This window comes from Protomyctophum bolini (genome assembly GCF_963924005.1).
Source record: "Protomyctophum bolini genome assembly, chromosome: 21".
NCBI classification, from domain to species: domain Eukaryota; kingdom Metazoa; phylum Chordata; class Actinopteri; order Myctophiformes; family Myctophidae; genus Protomyctophum; species Protomyctophum bolini.
In genome coordinates, this window is record NC_137882.1 from 33,204,863 (window position 1) to 33,224,637 (window position 19,775).

Genomic DNA, 19,775 nt, shown 5'->3' on the forward strand with positions numbered 1-19,775 from the left:
TGTGAATCTCGTCTCATCTCACGATTCGATACGCATCTCGATGCACTGCCAGCGATACGATACATTAGAGATACATGGAATCCCCTGGCGATACGATGCGATACGATTCTCCCTCTTCCCGATGCGATGCGATGCGATAACCATTTAGTTCAAATCAATGCGATACGATGCGATTCACCCCTCTACCGATACGATGCGATTTGATGGAGATTCATCACAATAGAAAGGATTTATATTAAAGCTCTATTAATTTCCCAAAACATGTAAAAATGCATTACAAGCAATTTATTGTTTTACTGTAGGTTAGTATTATAGCTCTGCATCTCAAACAACCCAAATTATAGAATTATGTAAGTAAACAAAGGGTCTGCTCTCTGCTGGTTATTGTGGAATTGTTAGATTACTAATAATCATAGGCTATAGTATAATAATTATATCTCAAAGGTCAATTTGAGGTTTTGAGTATAGAGGGTTCAAGAGATTAAAATGTAATATCCTATGTAATAGCTCAATTAATGTTACCAACATATAAATAGAAAATAAACAAATAAACAAAACAAAAATGACAGGTCACACTCGTAGTGCTGTCAAACAAGTAGTTTAATCTGCAACACAGTTTAATAATATAATTGCCTATGTATAGTGGGGGTCCCTGCTTGATCTCTCACTCTCAGCTAAGTGGTCCTTGGCTTGACCTAAAAAACATTGAAGACCCTGGCCTGCATGTATTATTAACGTTATAAATACATAGCAGATGTACAAGCTCACAACGCATCTCATCCACGCCCCGCTGTGAGCTTGTGGATCTGCAATTTTAGGCGTGCGACACCGTCTTGCTGCAGAATATAAATAAGGCTTCTATCCCAGAGAATAGCAGGGGAAAGCTGGACAGTGGAAAGTTGTGGAACGGTTGTAAACGACTTTAAACGCAAGCAGTACACTGACCCAGCTGTGGCGTTGTTGTTGTTGTACACGTGTGCAGAAGCAGAAGCAGAAGCTTTCTTTAATTACAAATTGATGATCGCGAGTCGCGACGCAGATTCGCGTCGGAGAATCAGCTAGAACAGCTGTGGGGTGTGGATCATTTGCAGCACGCAGCGCTACAGTGAAAAGTCAACTGATCGACGGACAGCTATTTTATAAAGCTAAAGGTTGTGCTTCCTTTGTGCGTGGGGTTCACTTCTGTTCGTCGCGGGTGCTCTTTATAGTCTGTTGTCTCAACGTGTATACTCTGCACAGAGTAGCTGCGTGCTCGCAGCGCACAGCCGCACACTGTGCGGAGCTGGCTGCGAGAGACCTTTTTTTTCCTTCCTTTTCTGATGGTACGTTCAATGCGCCTCGGAAACACAGGATAGGGTGAAATTTACCATGAAAAAACAGTGCAACCACGGATTTTACCGGTGCAAGCACTCCGCGAACGATCCATCGAGATTTCACCCGTCAATTTTACCGACACACAGTGAATGAACCGATTCACTCGCATCGCGCACGTCATAATCGATGTATCGATACGTATCGATTATTTTCCACATGCCTAACACACACACACACACACACACACACACAGACATGATCTGCTAGGTCTCATAGTAAGTGCTCACTGCATTCGCAATAATGCCCCAAATCACACCATAGAAAGCACGAGTGTCTATTTCAAACACAGTGTTTTGACTGGGGGGGTTATATTTTGACGGCTGTAACTGCCCGTCATAATTTCCCTACAGTATGATGAGGTCAGTGTCGTGATCTTCATATATGGAGATGGCCAGACGTGGCGTGACGTGTCACGAGGCGTGATGTCGAGAGGCATGACCATATATGGAGGCGTGACACGAGGTGTGACACGACGCATACACACACACACACACATTGACTGATGGGAAATGCAGGTTTTCATAGTAAACGCGACCTCCCTACGGTCGCGAAAACACACAGAAAAACTTCATACAGATTTCAGAATCTGCAGTCCATTGAAGTTCGACCACATTCTTGTGGAGATCAGTCACATGGAATTACTTCTCCGACCACCAGTGCACAATAACAATAACACAACCTCAGTCTTTCTTAAAAATAAAAAAAGACGGACGGTGAGATATTTGCCCCCACCCCAACCCCCAGTTCATGACCGGCATCATAGAAGAGCTTCAGAACGTTATTTATTTAGAGAGCTCTGAAATGGATATGACCCGCTACTGCAGGACAAAAGCAGAAAAGAAAACCATATTGGTATTGGTTCATGAAATTCTACAAAGAAGAAAGGTCCTTTAACATATTTTATATCAGAAGTAGTATTTTTTTGTTACATATGTATATTCAAATGATGTGACTTTTATGACGATGATGATGATGTTGATGATGATCAATATTATTAATTATGAAGGTTTCAACCCAAACCCTGTGCAAAGTCAACTTGATGGCAGACAACTGAAAACAGGATAGGGAAAACAAAAATCAATATTTGATTATAAAATGTATATTTCTTATCTATGTGTGAGGCTATCGGGGCAAAATCTTGTTATCTGCAAACGCTTGCAACCTTGTCGACAAGGTTATATGGGATTCTGTGATGGTCATTGCATTGCGAGATCCAGTGTTTCAGTGTGACCAGAGGTGTTCAGTTTGAATGCGTGTACACGTAGGTGGCTACTATGCATTTCTCCAGGTTACTCTTGAAGGTGAACAGTTGTATCAGAACATGGCAGCTGATACACAATACGCTGTTTTGTTAGCAAAGTAAACTGTGATGTTTGAATTAAAACATTCACACACACACACACACACACACACACACACACACACACACACACACACACACACACACACACACACACACACACACACCCTCATAAGACGAACATGATGAAAATAGCTGAAACACCTTGTGAGCTTGTAGATCTGCCATTTTTGTTTGGATTTTGTCCAAACATCACACAAATGGCACACATTATCTCTATAGTCATGTGATCAAGATGGATCTGATTCTTCATATTCCATCAACTTTGCTGGCCCACAATAACCTACTGGCGGAGACTGGGTCAGGTAGGTCTTCTTTAGCAGCCATTGTTTTGATTATTTTGACACTCTTTCGACAATAGCAAAGTTTTCTTTCACTTGTTCAAGCATTAAGTCGTCAGTCTTAGACTCTCTGCACTGCGGGAGACATTGTGTCGACCAGCCTCCCCCCCATGTCCCTTCCCAGCCAGTGCTTCTCTGAATAAGACACTGCGCCACTACTGACGAATATGCACACAAGACAAGACAGCTCCTCTGTGTGAGATCGTCACACCTTTCTTTCCGTATCACCATTCCTCACCTCTAAAAAAAATTAAGAACGCAATTACAGCACCACAAAAGGGGAGGCGACGGCTCGTTCTCCAACCGCCGCGGCTTTATGATAATTAAGCGGCGGGAGGGTCAAAGGCAGTATGTGTAAAAGCAATCAGCCCAGTCACACTTTATGCATTTTAAACAGGCAGATGAAAGGTGAGTTCTATCCTCTCGTGAGGCTCCGCATCGCAGGGAAATATTGCAGGGGGGGGATTTCAAACATTTTGCCATTTTAGGAGAGGACGTCTGCTGAGCCGAGATACGGGAGAAGTTCACGACCGGGAGTCTGAATATCGGCGTGAGGCCCCGCATTCATGTTGAAAGGGGGGCCTTGTGGTGCCATTTCCATCCATGACAAGTGGCTGGAATAAACATGATGATGAGTCTCCCGGTGGTTCGATTCGCAACACACACCCTCTGTGGACTGACTGACTGACTGCCTGCTGCAATTATATACCAAAACCTTTGTTCCTGAATTGGGTGTCAAATTGGTGTCGACGATAATAATAATATGGTAGTTGTATTGGAATAGTTGTGTATAAAATAATACATTTTACATTTTAAATATTTCTTTAAAGCCGAATGAATATTGAAGTAAACAACAAACTATGTGAGGAATTTCCTTTCATACTTCTTTACTGCATCTTAGCGTAAAGGCCTGACAGTCGGCAGACGAGAGTTCTGTGCAACTATCGTTGGCAGTGATGTGTGTGTATGTGTGTGTGTGTGTGTGTGTGTGTGTGTGCGCGCGCGCATGTGTTTCACTTCACGAGACGTAAAGTGCTGGAACTCTTGCCCCCGCGACTCGACTCCAGATAAGCGGTTGAAGACGGACGGATGAACATCCCAATGCATTGCTATAGAATGCATTGGGGATGTTCATCAAAATGTCATGTAATGACATACTGTGAAGATGCATTGTGTGTCTGCCACAGTGACTGGTGAGAAATCAATAAATATACTCAGACCCTGGATTCCTAATTTCAGACCATGGCCCTATACTAGCCCATCTCCAGTAAAGGAAGCCGGAAGCTCTATATATGCTCCTAATAATATAATTGGCTCATGTAGCTGGCTCCTGTTGTGGTTGATGGGCATGTGTGGCTGGCTGGGTCTGTGGCTGGAACATAGCTCCACATTCTGCTCTAGTTGTTCATTTAGGTGTATTGCTGGCCGCCGTCATTATTATTGCCAACACACTACTTTTCAAGAAATAACATTGGACTGGCAATACTATACTTTTTCTTCCAGACCAGACAATGGCATTTTTTATTTACTTCCAATGAAGAACTTACTGCATGAACCATATTAATATTAGCCTACTGGTATTTATGCCAACACTATTTTACCCACTGATTCCGAAAACAGAAATGAAAGCAGGCCAATACAGATTTGCTTTGCCAGGAACTGTTTTCCCTTTTCTCGGACCAGATGAGAGGTAAATTAACTCATTAACAAATGAGTGCCTCTAGTCTTCACACTGCCTGCCAGCGTATATAGACCCACAGAATATTAAGTTCTATGACTATGCAAACACCAAATATCTTAAAAGAAAGGAGAGAGTCTCTACTTTCAGCAGAAAAAGTGTGTTTTTGGGATGTTCCATTATCTAGTTATTTGTAGTTTAATATAGCTTGTTTTCACCAAAAACTGCTGTCTGGGAACACAACAGTCCTATAATACTAAACTAAACTGGTTTGGATTTGTTTTCCGTTTGGAAACCGTAGATTACCTCACAGGTTGCAGAAGAGTAGGCTACCCTCTATCGTAAACACTGATAATACCAAATGACGTCTAAATAGGCCTACGTTCAATGCCGGTCTGTGCATTGGCAGTCGCCAACTCCAAACAACGCCAAAGAGCACAATGCCAGGTGAGTGGTAAATAAATAGAAATGGCTCTGACAAAGCCCCCAAGAGTATGACTCGGACATATTGGTCGGATTGGCAGTGCGGCGTAGGTAAAAAGGGCCGTGTAGCGTCCTTAACTTTAGATGTGAGGCCTGAACCTCTATAGTATTTTATAATTGCCTAGCAATATACCCAAAAAGCAACTATATGTCAACTGCATTCTTGACTTATACGCCACAGTAAATTGTTTTATTTCCAAACCTATATTCACTTAAATAACAACTTCCACTCTATAGCAATGTTTTAAAGAAGAACATAAAGGTACTCTTTAACATAAAAATGTAGGTGTAAAAGCACTCAACATTCCACCATTACACCATAATATCGTTAAAGAAAACAACTCCTGGCTCTCTGCCCATGAATGCAAATTTCCCATAACCTTTTCCGTTAATGTGCACCTTCGGGTTCCTTTGCATTGCTACAAGCACATTTTCTACAGTATATGCAAGCTCGAAAAAAATGAGAGAAGACCAGCTAATTTGTTACTCTACTACGCTTAGATTTACATTCCGTGGCCCTGGGAACAGCCGCCTGCCTGCTCCGGCCCATTTGTTTAGCACTTAACAAAATGATATGATTGATTACTAGATATGGTGTTCCATAGCAGCAATATTTGTCTGAGGACACAGAGAAAATTAGCAATATAACTATGTATTTAGGCATTTGACTTTCCCAGATGGCATAACTGGGGCGATGAAAGACCTTTTATTAAGGCATATTATGTGTTAAGGCATATAATGTGGCATCAAGGAGAAACGGCAAAAAAAAAAGTAACGGTCACGTATAAAATACAGAACCATGAAATGATTGTTATCAACATAAATGCTTTTGTGTTTATTGCGAACGCAGTGATTGCGAATACAGTGAGCACTTACTATGAGACCTAGCAGATCATGTCTGTCCGTGTGTGCGTGTGTCCCCCCTTTCCGGTCCAAACACAGTAAAACAGGGGGTTACTTATCAGCTCTGTATATGAATGATGAACATGCTGTTTTGTATTGATACTATTGAATTAATTTCTCCTCAGTCATTCAAAAGAAGGGTAATTGCAGATCATATCCTGGAACTTTGCAATCCCCATTATTTCTGCTGTTGCCTTTGGGTATTCCTGTATGTAATTGCCGGGAATACGACTCACATTGTGAGGCGTTGAGAGCTTGTATAGTTCAGCTATTCCCTGCACAATATTTATCTCTGGAACCGATTCAAACTAAATGTAATGCCTACTACAGTATACAATTCCAAGTGCTTGTAAAGATGGGGGATCCCCAGTTCCAAGTTTTTGTAGGAGCCAAATGAGCGAATTATGTCTGGTGAATTTGTGTGACCAAGGGGTGGCGCTGTGGGCTTTATAAGTCAGGTTCACGGGCATGGGTAGGGGTAGGGAGGCTTGACCCGGAAGGGCAATGGTCTTTGACCGCAGGTAGGCCTACCGTACGTCGCCGCTGTTTAAACAATGTGGAGCGAAATGTTTGTCTGAAAAATGTATTTGTCCGTTTGTGTTTCTAACTCTAGGTTTGTTTGAAATCTCGCAGATGCTGTACTTTAATAAACTGTCTCTAAAGCATGAAGAGCTGCCTGTATCGCATCATTGGAGCACTATCACAGCGAACAGTACTGTATTAGACTAAATCTTTAACATCAGCGCGTCAGCCATGTCTAACCACGGGATCAACCCCGTCAGTATAGCTCCGTAATAAGACAGACTCTCCTTCAATAATGATTATTTGGGGGGGGGGGGTCGCGGGCTGAAAAGGTTGAAACCACTGGTTTAAACATGCAAATATTTGTCTCACTGCTTTAAACCTTTTGTTTGTTTTTATTGATGGAATCAATCATTGTTGTGCAGAGTTTCCAGACTCATGTGCTGTGCACGCTGCTTCCCCAGTATAGGACCCGTCACATTCTAATTTTCCGAAGCCATGGGCAAGACTTGAATAATATCAGCATCTGTCACGTGTTGTCAGTGATCTATATCGTCACTATCGGACAGAACACTTGAATCTCCTTGCCTTTTTTATTTCTTATATTTGTATTTTTATGAATTACTTACCTAATGCCCATTGTTATACTTCCTTTTAATCCAGTGCTGCACAAAATCAGTCAAATCTGCCGATGGACAAGCTCACAATGTGTTATATATGCCTGGCATGAACATGCGACACCATGTATAGTCGTGGTTAAGTCTTTGTGTGGGTTACTGGGTTATAAATATTTAATCAATGAAAAGTATTAACAAGAGCTTGTGACTAACTAACAACTACAAGGATCCATTAGAACACAGGTTACTGAAGAGTAATGGTTTCAGACAAACGCTTTCCACCTGACAGCAATGGTATATGGCATGCTATGATGGAACCACAGTGTCACTGAGAGATTGTATTCATCCAGTCTCTGTTCCTGTGATCCATCTATGCTTCCCGTACCAGTCAAAGGTGCAGCATAGTAAGTAGGCAACCGTCTCAAGTTTCTGAACTCCTAGGTGTGTGACGAATGGCGATAACGTACAGCCTATACGGCAACATCCATATTCATCTGTCAGTCGTGTGCCATTTAGAAGATCATCATCACTTCATGCAGACGGACAGTGTTTATCCGGTGCCTTTACTGTGAGATCCGCATCTCTTAATTGCTGTTATTTCGGCAGACGGGAATATTGATGGCTTCGGTCAGCCAGATCGGCAGCTGCATGAATCGTTATTAGCCAGGCGGTCAGAGGGGCCAGCAGACAGAGGAGGAGGGAAGGGAAGGGGAGGAGGGGTATTCAATAGCGATGCGCTAATACAGCGTTATGCAGCAGGGAGGGCCCTGGGGAGACGATCGCAGCTCAAACAAGAGATAATTAACCATCTGAGGCTTACTGTCCTCGGGTCAGCCGCTAGGTAAGTGCGAGAAGAGAACACACAACCAGACAGACAGAGCACTGACCACATTGGTGATCGGTGGAAGCTCTCAATGTGACCTTTTGTGGACTATGTGGTTGACCCTGACCTACTCTGCACCTTAATCTTCTGTACAACAAGCCGATATTCTTCTTTCACCCGAATGTCTAGACTGGATATCATACCTGCTATGCTCATACACATTGTCTAGCCTCATGTACTGTACTGGATGGATGGATATGCTATGTATGAATATTAGATTTTTCTTTCTTTCCCCCCTAAATCTTTGCACCTTAATGTCTGGTATCATGCACAGTATTTATCTGCTGCTAAATTAACCTCATGTACATATCGGATGGATAGCCTGTAATCTTTCCTGGATTTGTCTCTTACTACAGTTATGCAATAGCCAGACGGGTACTTGTCAATCTTTCTGTGTTTATTACAGTAGGGGATCTGTTTATGCCCGTATATGGAGATCCCCGGTGATGTCAATATGACATCATAGTACTGAATTGTAGTACTTGAATTTCTACATAAAAGCTGCTACTACAGTAACGTATGCTTACTGGCCGGTTCTTACTGGCTGGTACTTTTTTTTTTTAAAGTAAAGAGCACATCAACACCTCAATGACATATAGCGAACTAACTGCTTCCCTTTCTCAATTAGGCAGGATTAACTACATTTAACCAAATGTAATTAACCACGTTAATGTGACTCACAGCTCTATGACTCACTTTGTACTATTTATTTATATCCCAACAACCTTTCTAATGCTGAAGTGACATAAGAGTATACTTCCTTTTAATCACATTTGTCAGCACAGCTCCTAAAAAAATGCCTCTGTTTCTGCTCGTTCTGAGACCTTTTACAAAACCAAATCCATAGAGTAGACACACACACACACACACACACACAAACATATATTACCTGCACAGGCACGCTCATGCACGCACGCAGGCACGCACGCACGCACGCACGCACGCACGCTTCTATTACTGTATACTTGTGAGGACATCAACATTACAGGATCTGGTATACATTCTGGTATCTGCTACAGTATGTGAACTGCTTGTTTATTTGTACCGTTTCATTGTTAAATGTATACTGTCTATGCTGCAACCCAATTTGCCCTTCGGGGGACACTAAATAAACTTGAAACTTGACAATATTCTTCCGAATGATATCTTTACAATTTTCAGCCATCTTTTTCACGTTCCGTGACAACACGTTTAGGTAGTATTTCCATGTGTTCCTTGGTTTTTTTAGTCAGTGTTTTGCTTTGTTTTACTGTGATTTTGTAGTATTGCGTTTTCCTCGTTCCTTAGTTGTAGTTAGTTTCGCTTTACACCATGTACCTTTATATTCACGCACGCACGCACGCACACCAGTCTCTAGTGTAGAACACACACTGTGCCTGTGCCTTCAGGCAGGCTATAGCGGAAGGTAAATTGAACAGCATCAGAAGCTGTTCTCTGATGTGCTGCAGCAAAGCGTTATTGTGCAGGGCTCAGCTCAGGATGAAACATCATGTTCATTTTGTGTTAACCCATTCTGAACGGGAACCCGTTTTGGTGTTAGCATCATGTTATGCTTTAAGCTACTGAAAAATAGCAGATCTACAAGCTCATAGCGCGCCACCGAGTGGCGCGCTACGAGCTTGTAGGTCTGCTATTTTTGAAAAAATCGAAGAGCGACTGACATTTTTAGAATCTGATCTCAGGTCAGAATGGGTTCATCAGACCAGTGTGTGTCCCAGTGGAAACCTCGTATGAATCTGATCTCAGGTCAGAATGGGTTAAACACCGTATATCGAGTTGCCCCGGCGCCGCAGTCAGTCCATCAACCCCTCTGCACAGCTGCTGCTGACGACGTGGACCTGCAGAGACTCCCCGGGCCAAAACGGCCCTCACGGCGACAGTATAATGCGGCCGCGGTGCCTGCGCGCGGCTCAAGATCTGCGACCTTTTCAAACCGCGTCGCGTCCACCGTAATTACTTAATTCACAGGCCGATCTCATTCATATTCATTGCATGTATTTCTATGGTAAAAAAACCAAAACGAGATCCTTTGCTGAATGTAGGAATAGTTGAATAGCTGACATTTTAATCAATAAATGCAAATGATGTCTATTATTCTCCTGCTCGTCCGTCCTGTGGAGGAAAACATGAGTTTGTGAAGGTAATTGTGGAGCACAGGGGTCCTGCCAAAGGGCGCCAAGTTTGTTCAGAGGATATTCAGGTTGTATTGGCATGCACGCACGCACACAAGCACACACACACACAAAATAATCAACAATAACTATTTATTGACAGACATAAAGCTGAGAGGGAGGCAATGTATAGGGCATATACTATAGCCTCGCATTGCCAGACTGTTGCCTCTCACAATTTTCAAATGCTTCCGTCATAATATTTAGTCTGGAGCAACGGGAGCTCTATCATGAGTAAGCAATAAAGCAGTCGTGCAAATTTATCCTAATTGCGAATGCAGTGAGCACTTATACTATGAGACCTAGCAGATCATGTCTGTCTGTGTGTGTGTGTGTGTGTGTCCCACCTTTGTGCCAATATATGGAGCTGAGTGATGGATGTCTGAATGTTCTGAATGTCCCTGCTGGACAGATTCAGTATGGCATAGCTCTGTTCTTGAGAGATTATAGGCTACGTGAGACTATAGGCACATACAGGTCAGGATCAGTGTTGTTTTCGTCGACTAAAACTAAGACGAAAAATGTTCGTCGACTACCTTTTTCCACTGAAGAAAACTAAATGGAAACTAAATGAAAACTAAGCTGTGATGACTAAAACTAAGACTAAATATACTGACAATTTCATCAACAAATAAAAACTAGACTGAAATGTTAGGAAGGGACTAGTGGACAAGAGATCCAGTATAAGTCATTTTACACTTGGTTGCATGCTGAAAATAGCCGATCTACAAGCTCACAACGCGTCGTAGTGCGACGCGTTGTGAGCTTGTATAGATCGGCTATATTCAGCAAGTGTAAAAACAGTCCTTACGACGGCATCAAGGCCCACCAAAATACATTTTAGTCGACTAAATCAACTGTAGATTTAGTCGACTAAAATCTCATGACATTTAGTCGACTAAAACTAGACTAACACTAACGCATTCCAGGTGACTAAAATGTGACTCAAACTAAATGAAAACTATTCAAAAGACTATGACTAAAACTAAAATCAAAATTTGCTGCCAAAAACAACACTGGTCAGGATCATGTTATTGATTTGACCAGTAGGGGTACTATGCAGTACATGAATGGTGCCGGAGTCCTGCATCTCGACCCAAATTCCAAATGTTATGCACCTGCACACTTCATTCATGCAGCCTTGACTTAAGGCCGCTACCGTCAATATACGGCTGTATCGGTTTTACTTTTTTGCTTCCAATTTAGGCTTAACTTATGCAATTTCAGCTCCAAAAAAAATCTTGAAAGAAAAGTTCCTTGACGTGAAATATAGTTTGAGAACCAACTGTTCTATGCTTCCCGCACCCGATAAAACAAGGCCAGTTGTGATCACCGGAATGGCCCCATTTCGCTGCGTTCTATTATAAGGACCCATTTTAAATCATTTACACTTATTGCTAATGTAACATCTTAATGACAAACTCTAGAACCACTAGAGAGACCCTGTATATATATACCGAAATGAGCAGCACCACCTGTTTCTTTCTTGCAGGCCCCCGCGGGCTGCAGGGGCTCAAGCCAAACAGCACTTGATTAATCATAGCCGGTGACAGTGCCTTTCCACCAAGATACCAAATTTAATTATGAAAGCGATAAATAACGTTTTCTAGGACTGTGTGTAGATCATCCGCCGCGGCCGCATCGTCCACAACTGGTGAGTAATCTTCCCCTCCAGGGACCTGCTGCGCCACCACATCCTTTGGGGCAGGGTGGGTGTGGGTGGGTGGGGGGGGGGGGGGGGTTGATAGATGGCCGAACCCGTGGCTTTTTATGGCTGAAAGTTTTATTTATGGAGCGTCCATAATAAACGCACTCTCGTTATTAACCGTCTGCATCTTCAAATAAAATAGCGATCAAGTGGACTTTTTTTTTCTCCTCCCCCCCCCCCCCCCCCCCCCTGCTCTGTGGAGACAAGAATCAGTTGGTTGGTTGATGTTTGTTTTAGTTTTTTTGTGGGGGGGGGGGGGGTTCATTTGAGAACAGTAATCATCATTTAGGCCTATACTCTGGCATACGTATATAATGAAGCCAAACGATTATTTGATTCTCGTTGTTACAGTATGTATATAGGCCGGAAATAAACCAGTCGGTTGATTTATATTCATCATTTTACAATTTACTGCACCATCTGCAGCACCCATAAATCAGGATGGAGAATATTTGCTTTAGTCTTTACTCCCATGCTCTCATCCAATCCATTATTGTTAATGTGAATTAGCCTACACAAAAAAAGACAACTCACAGGAACGATATTTAGATTTCTCCTGCAGGATTGCTTCCAGTGTTTATTCCTGATGTTATTTATACTACTTGAACCCCCCTTCATCCATATTCTGGGAGGGGTGACATTTACCAAAAAAAATAGCCGATCTACAAGCTACGCGACATGTCACGGCTGTGACACCTTGTGAGATTATGGATCGGCAAGATTTTGGCGAAGAGATTCGGAGGAAGGAAAAAAGGCAGTCCAAGTATATAGAGCCATAACTCCGTTTTACTAAGTCTAGAGGGTTTAAATGATAGCCTGGCATTGCACTTGGAAAAAATAAATAAATGTGCCTCTCATTCTCCCTCATTCTTTCAACATTTCAAGCTTTCCCTTTCTCGCCTTTGTTGTCCCCGAAAGTTATTCAAGGATGACGCTGACAGTTTGTGGCGTCGTGCTGCTCTCTCTCAACAGATAGATCCTGGCAGGCTGAAGGTTATAAACAGCAATAGAAGTGCGGAGTGAATTTACTCGGAATATACTTCTGGGCGTCAAGATATATCAGAGAGATTCACAAGTGACGGGTGGAAGAGAAGGAAAGAAAAGGATTGGGAGCAGATGAGAGGAGGAGGGTGGGGTGGGGTGGGGTGTGGGGGGGGGGGGGGAATCAAATAAATCCAGCGTCGGGGGCCTGGCAGACATTATGTCCATTTGTCACCTTGTGCAGCGCAGGGAGAATAAAAGGCTGGTATGAATGGAGTCTATTACTGAAAGAGAGAGTCACTAAGCTGCTTGCCACTGTTGATTTCTCGCAGCGGTCGATAAATTGAGCAAAGGGGCGGCCCGGCGAGCGGGGGCCCCCGCTTCCTTGCATGTTCCCCCTTAAACAGCTCCGCATCGGTCGCCGTGTCGCACTTTTCAACCAACGCATGAGCAGCTTCTCATGATTGCTATTCTCCGTATTGATTCACTGTATTGCTGTGTTGCGCCATGCAGAAAATGCAAAGGAGACAGCCCCGGTGCCTTTTTATAGGGACTATAATGGTTCTTAGTAGTACTTTCTGCTGCATATTTACACCAATATTATAGTTCTCAGCGGAGGTGTCTACACTTAGTGACAGACGTCTCTAAAGCATTGATTCTCAACCAGTGGTTCTCAAACTTTTCTGGATCAAGGTCCTACTTGAAAACACCGCAGCATAATGAGTGGGCCAACATTTTCAAAGCATCTTAGTTTTATGATCAATCAAATCAATCAAAAGACTAACTTAAAAATAAATTTTGACGTCAATCTTGTGTCTACCGTTTTGTGAATTACTTGGGGGCCACTTACAAATATCTTCATGCCCCACAGCCCCCAGGGGTCCTTGAGGGGTTTGCAGGGGGTCCCCAGCCAAATGATGGATAGTTAGGAACCAAATGGAACCAAATGGACCCTTTAGTTTAGTATGTACAAATGGAACCAAGTGGACCCGTGAAGGGCCTGATGTGGCCTGATGCATATAAAACTGGGGTCCTTAAAAATAAATACTGCTATAAAGCCTCACTGTAAAAAATGTTCTGTCCCTGCCCTGGCATATCTTTTCATATGGTGGGTCCACAGGTCAAAATCAATTTGGGGGTCCTATAGCATTGATTGGTTGAATACCATATATTAGTCCGAAATGTTACCAGCACGTGGCACAGTAAGGCTAAAAGGATAACACAAAGAAGCCCTGTGGACTCGTTTCCATTGTGGTCCTACTGTATATGTAAAAATCACACTTGTGTGAAGTGAGGGGCGCTCGGCAGCCCTATTTGAATTACATGAAGACTTTGTCCTTACCTGTATCAGTATTGTTATAGCTATCTCAGTCTAGATCGATTGCTTCCGGAAACAATTTTCTCTGTATTGTAGATTTGTCTCTTGTTTTGTTTTGTTTAGTTTAGTTATTTTGTTTGTTTTCCATGTGGGTTTTTTTGTATATTATTGTTGTGATTATGTTCTAACTGTGTTGTCTTCTATGTATGTGGGGAGGGGGGAGGGTTGTGGACGGGCGTTCTGTGTATTTTGTAAAAAATTGAAAATAAAAACAAAATATTCAAAAAAAAAGTGAGGGGCGCTCATACAGTATCATCATGCATCATCACATTTCGTGCTCAGCCAATCAAATTATCACATTCCGTGGTACACACAAAGCTGGGCATGGGAGGGGCTGGAACCCCTCAAAAATGACCAAGAGGCTTTTCGACGGACCTTTGTCAGTATATGGAACTCCATCATGTTGGATGGAGCATTAGGCAAAGAGAATTGTATTCATGAAACAAAATTAAATAAATAAATGAATAAAATAAAAAGTGCCTGACAGACTGACAGTACATGTATTTGTTCAAAATGTTATTAATTTACAAACTACAATCAGTGCAGCCACTCCAATAAGGTCCATTTACCCAAACGACGATGATGGTGATGTGAAAATGAGTAACAGAAAAACAATTGTGCAAATGTTACCCCTCAGATCTTTTTTTTTATTGGAACTGGAAACCCTATCAGGATGTCATCCTTTGCGACTGCCTTTCCTATATTTATTTTCCTATGCTACTATATTAAATACTTTTCTCCCAACAACGATGTGCTCATATAAAGTCATCTCCCACTGTCTTTTTTTTTTTTAGCATTTCCAACTCCATCTGACAAATCCCAGTTCTTTGAAGTATCTATACTTTCCTTTCATGGTTTTCCTTTCTTTAGAGCAGATTGAACCAGTCTGAATGGACCCAGAAGGACACTCTGTTCTCATTCATACTTAGTTGTGTGTTGGTGTTTCACTGGAAGACCAGGGCAGTCTGTTTGTGGCGCACATTTCAACTCGAGGCGATTCAAAGAACTTTTTCTGTTTTCTGTGTCTATGGAGTTAACATTACTCCAATAGACCCCCAGATGCTTTGTATGCGTCTATGGAGTTAACATTACTCTAATAGCCCCCAGGTGTGGTTAGAATATTGAAATACGTCAATGGCATTTAAATTGCCACAAATTTACGCCATATTTCAGGCACATAATATGACGTAAACTCTCCTTTCATTGTAAATGGAAAATGTGAGACGTCACGTGACGGGACGAAAAGCTGTATACAGGAGGGGCTAGCGCCCCTCAAAAAGTTAAACGTTTGAGAACCACTGCTTTAGGGGTAAAGCAAAACTTGTGCTTTCATGGAAGTTTCAAATGTTTCCTGCAAAACACGCTGATATGCAGGCTTACTTTCACTGCATCCAGGGTGGACTACATTATATATTAGGTCACCATGGTTACTCAGTAGCCTATATGTTTGAGTGAGCCTGGGTTGTTAAGGTTACTATTGTTGCAAGACAGAATTCTTGGAGGTTATAGGCCCCCCACATCATGGACTCCATATTTGGCCAGCTGAACGGCTTCACACACCGTCTGCGAACGCCGCGCGTCAAAACAGCCGCCTCCGTTATTTTCAACGAACCTATCCCACACCGGCGGCGTCCGACGCGCGCTGACGCCTCGCCTGACGCTCCGATATAGAAACCAGTTCTATTTCCCAGGCGTTATACCGCGCGTTAACGCCTGTGCCGTGTCGCTGTGCACCTGGTGTGTGTTGGGCTTGATAGAACTCCATATATAGAGCTGGCTGACACGTCTAAGTCTGACATCATGGAATCCACATTTAAGCACCGCTGACCCTGAACTCCATATATGGATATGACAACATTGGGGTGACAAGAGCGGGAAGTATAATAGAAAGAGTTCCAGTCTCAGGCAGCGACAGATTCAAACCACATGCTGAAAGTGCTCCAATGGGTTCTCTCTCTGTGAAACTATATCTTCCATAACTCCTATCTAGAACCTCCCCACTCCCTTCCGCCGTGTATCCCAGTTATTTTCACAACACCCTTCTTACTCAAAGCCATCCTTCGGACACCCTGCGGCAGGTCCCTATAGACAACCATATAGTCCCCTTTTCTTTGAGTATAGTTTGTTTACGCGCACGTCATGCCATTCTTCGACCTCCTGTCCCGTCTGGGCATCGACATGGACCGCTGGATGATGCTACAGAGCGGGGAGCAGCCCTACAGGCGCGCGGCGCGCTGCCACGCCTTCGAGAAGGAGTGGGTCGAGTGTGCCCACGGCATCGGGCAGACCCGCGCCAAGGAGGAGTGCCGGGTGGAGTACGACGACTTCTATGAGTGCATGCACAGGCAGAAGACCAACAGGCGGCTGTATGACATCCGTAAGCAGAGGGACAAGCTGGCGAAGGAGGGGAAATACACCGTCCCACCCCAGCACTCGGGCACGGGAGAGCAGGCCCCATGAGGAAATACACCGTCCCACCCCAGCACTCGGGCACGGGAGAGCAGACCCCATGAGGAAATGCACCATCCCACCCCAGCACCAAAGCTATAGATTAGCTTGTATTGGTTGGCGACACCATTTTAACATTTTGAGATCAGCCCATGGGGAGTGACATCATAGCTGTTTCCCCCGGATCCTTGCAGGGGGGGGCCTCGGGACTTTGAGCGACGCTATACTGTGCAGGAGGGGAAATACAGCATAACCCTGAGTGAGGGAGAAATATGCCATCCCACTCCAGCACTCAGGTGGGGTGCATGTGTTTGGTCCGTGTTTGGACACAGGCATTAGTCTGACACCCTATACCCAAAACCAAACCCTAAACCTATAACCTCACAGGACGCCACAGGTTAGTTTAAACCAGCCACGGCATGTCACGGGAGCCATGGGTGAGTTGTAACCGGTCTGTAACCTGCCACGCATGTCGGGAGCGACAGTGTTGTCGGACTAATGCCTGTTGGACTGTTAGTATGTCTAACCATCGTATTCAACCCCCCCCCCCCCCCCCCCCCCCACAAGGTAAGTGGGAAGCAAACCAAGGATGGAATTTAAATTAAAGAATAACTACCAGTGAGCGAGTCAACGCAAAGCCAAGGAAGACCACCTAACTCTGCCATAAAAGGTGCAAAGGTGAGAGAGAAACCTGCGCTGTATGACAAGCCTCGAGGCACTGTGGTACACCATATATAACCAGTGCAAGCATTTGACACTAATGGTATGCATATAAATCAGATCACCATAACACAACAAGGGAAAAGGAAAGTTGCCTCATAACAATGCACAATTTAAATCTAGAATACAATCCTAGCTTAATTTTGAGCTTCTTCACTATGTTTTCAATGTGACGTTCGAATGCCAAGTTGTCATTAATTAAATACTTTTACTGTATAAGACTACTTCTATTTGACTACCTTGTAAGGTTACAATGCCAGAAGGAGCTTATCCATCTACCAGTTGAGCACTCAGAAATACCATTATAAAGTGTCATTGAAAGCAACGTTCAAGGGAAACAGTGTTTGTTTTTACACGGTTAGCATAAAAAGGCCAACAAATCTTGGGTCTATCTATCTCAGGGATAACATTTTCTCTTAGGTTTCCCTCTAGAAACTCTCTGGTATTTTATCCAAAGGGCTGCATGGGAAATGTGTGCTCAATGCAAATACTGTAGCATTATCGAAGTTATTTATTGTGGCATTTATTTAGTACCTGGTCTATTTTGGTGTATTGAATAAATCTACATTGCCCTGGTTTCGTTATGCTGGGGTCGTTTATTAATGAAGAAAAAGTATGTTCTTTTTGCAGCTGCGCTGCGGAGGCGACGCGGTTACAGAGAGCACAGCATGTGCCACCTCGTCTCATTACTGCGGTGACCTTACCTCAAAGTATACGAGTACATTTACTCAACTAATGCACTTCAAGTACAGTTTTGAGGTGCTTTTACTTTACTTGATGACTCTAGACCGCAAATGATGTATACTTTTAACTCTATACCACAGTTTTATGCTTCATACACATCTTTCGTCATTGCTCATCACCCTCAATTATATAAAGGTCTTGTCCCACGGCCCTTCATTACTTCATCTGCAAAGACGATAAATTAATTCCCTGTTTAACCCTCCCGAGTCGGGAGGGTTAATCAGGGAATTAATCAGGAGTCCCGACAAGTCAGCTGGTCGCCAGGCACCCGTGGCAAGCATAGAGACATGTTTCTGAATGTAGCCTTTCTTATTTTTTGATTGATAACTTGATAAATTTGATTCTATACCCGCACTAGATGCGCCCAGACCTCTGTTTATGCTATGGTGTCACATGTCTGTTGTTGTCCTGTATTGTTTGTATGTTTTAAACCACTACTCTTGCTGTAAACCTAATTGCCCTTCTGGGACATTAATAAAGACCTTGAACCTATACGTCACGATTCATTCATACATTTAACCTTGGCCCAAGACCGCCTGCAGTACCAGGTTCTGACCAGTATAGGGAGACCACTTCAACGTTGGTGGCAACTGTAATATCACAGGATGATTGGCATTAGATTTGTTTTTACTTGCCGTGGGACGCTAAAGTAAGGCGCTGCAAGGACATTAGCCCGCTTGGGTTAATGTCCTTGCAGACTGATGAGGTTTTCGGAAAAACTGCTGAAAATTGCCGATGATATGGATCAGTCTGCAGTGCCAAGGACCTTCATTTCCTTAAATTTGTATTCCACATTTTAAGCCTCCCAAAATACTATTAAATTCAAAACATGATTCCGAAAAGAAATAAAGTCTCCTCTGGGTACTGGCGACCTTAAAGAACAAGACGGCAAAAAAAAAGAGTTGCAGGTTGAGGTACATTCTAATTAGTACTCAGGCTCGCTGGAGGCTACCCCCCCCCCCCCCCCCTCCTCTGATTACCGGCATTACAGCAAATTTGCAGTTCATAATCAGTCCCGGATTCATGCTAAATTGCTCATTACGCCATTTATAGATGTCACTCTGCCTTCGAGTTTGCATTAATGTGGTTTAATCTGCAACTCTACGCGTGCGTGTATGTGTGTGTGTGTGTGTGTGTGTGTACTGTGTGTGTGTGTGTGTGTGTGTGTGCGCGCGCGCACGCATGTGAGTGTGCTTGTGCGCGCGTGTGTGTGTGCGCGCGCATGCGCGCGTGTGTGTGTTTCCCTTATAATGTCACATCAGAACAAGGATATAAAAATAAAAAGATTCCTTTTATTTTTGCTTGACTCAAATCGGCTTGATTTGTAAAAAGAAAATGTCTCTGCTTTATCTTATCTTGTATATATTGAGTAATATAATTGTAGTAGCCTATTAGATGAATTGATTCGTCCATAGTTTTCATATTTATGATGATCCACTGTCTTTTCTTTTTTTAATCTGTAAA

General features: G+C 43.1%; 1 protein-coding gene across 1 annotated transcript; it reads left to right on the plus strand.

Annotated features, from left to right (window-relative positions):
* Positions 1–16,538: 16,538 nt before the first annotated feature.
* Positions 16,539–16,859, plus strand: LOC308336828 (NADH dehydrogenase [ubiquinone] iron-sulfur protein 5-like; the record flags this gene model as incomplete). The annotated part of the gene is made up of 1 exon (XM_080794405.1): positions 16,539–16,859. The coding sequence occupies one exon, from the start codon at positions 16,539–16,541 to the stop codon at positions 16,857–16,859; it is 321 nt and encodes a 106-aa protein (XP_080650531.1).
* Between the last annotated feature and the right edge of the window lie 2,916 nt (positions 16,860–19,775).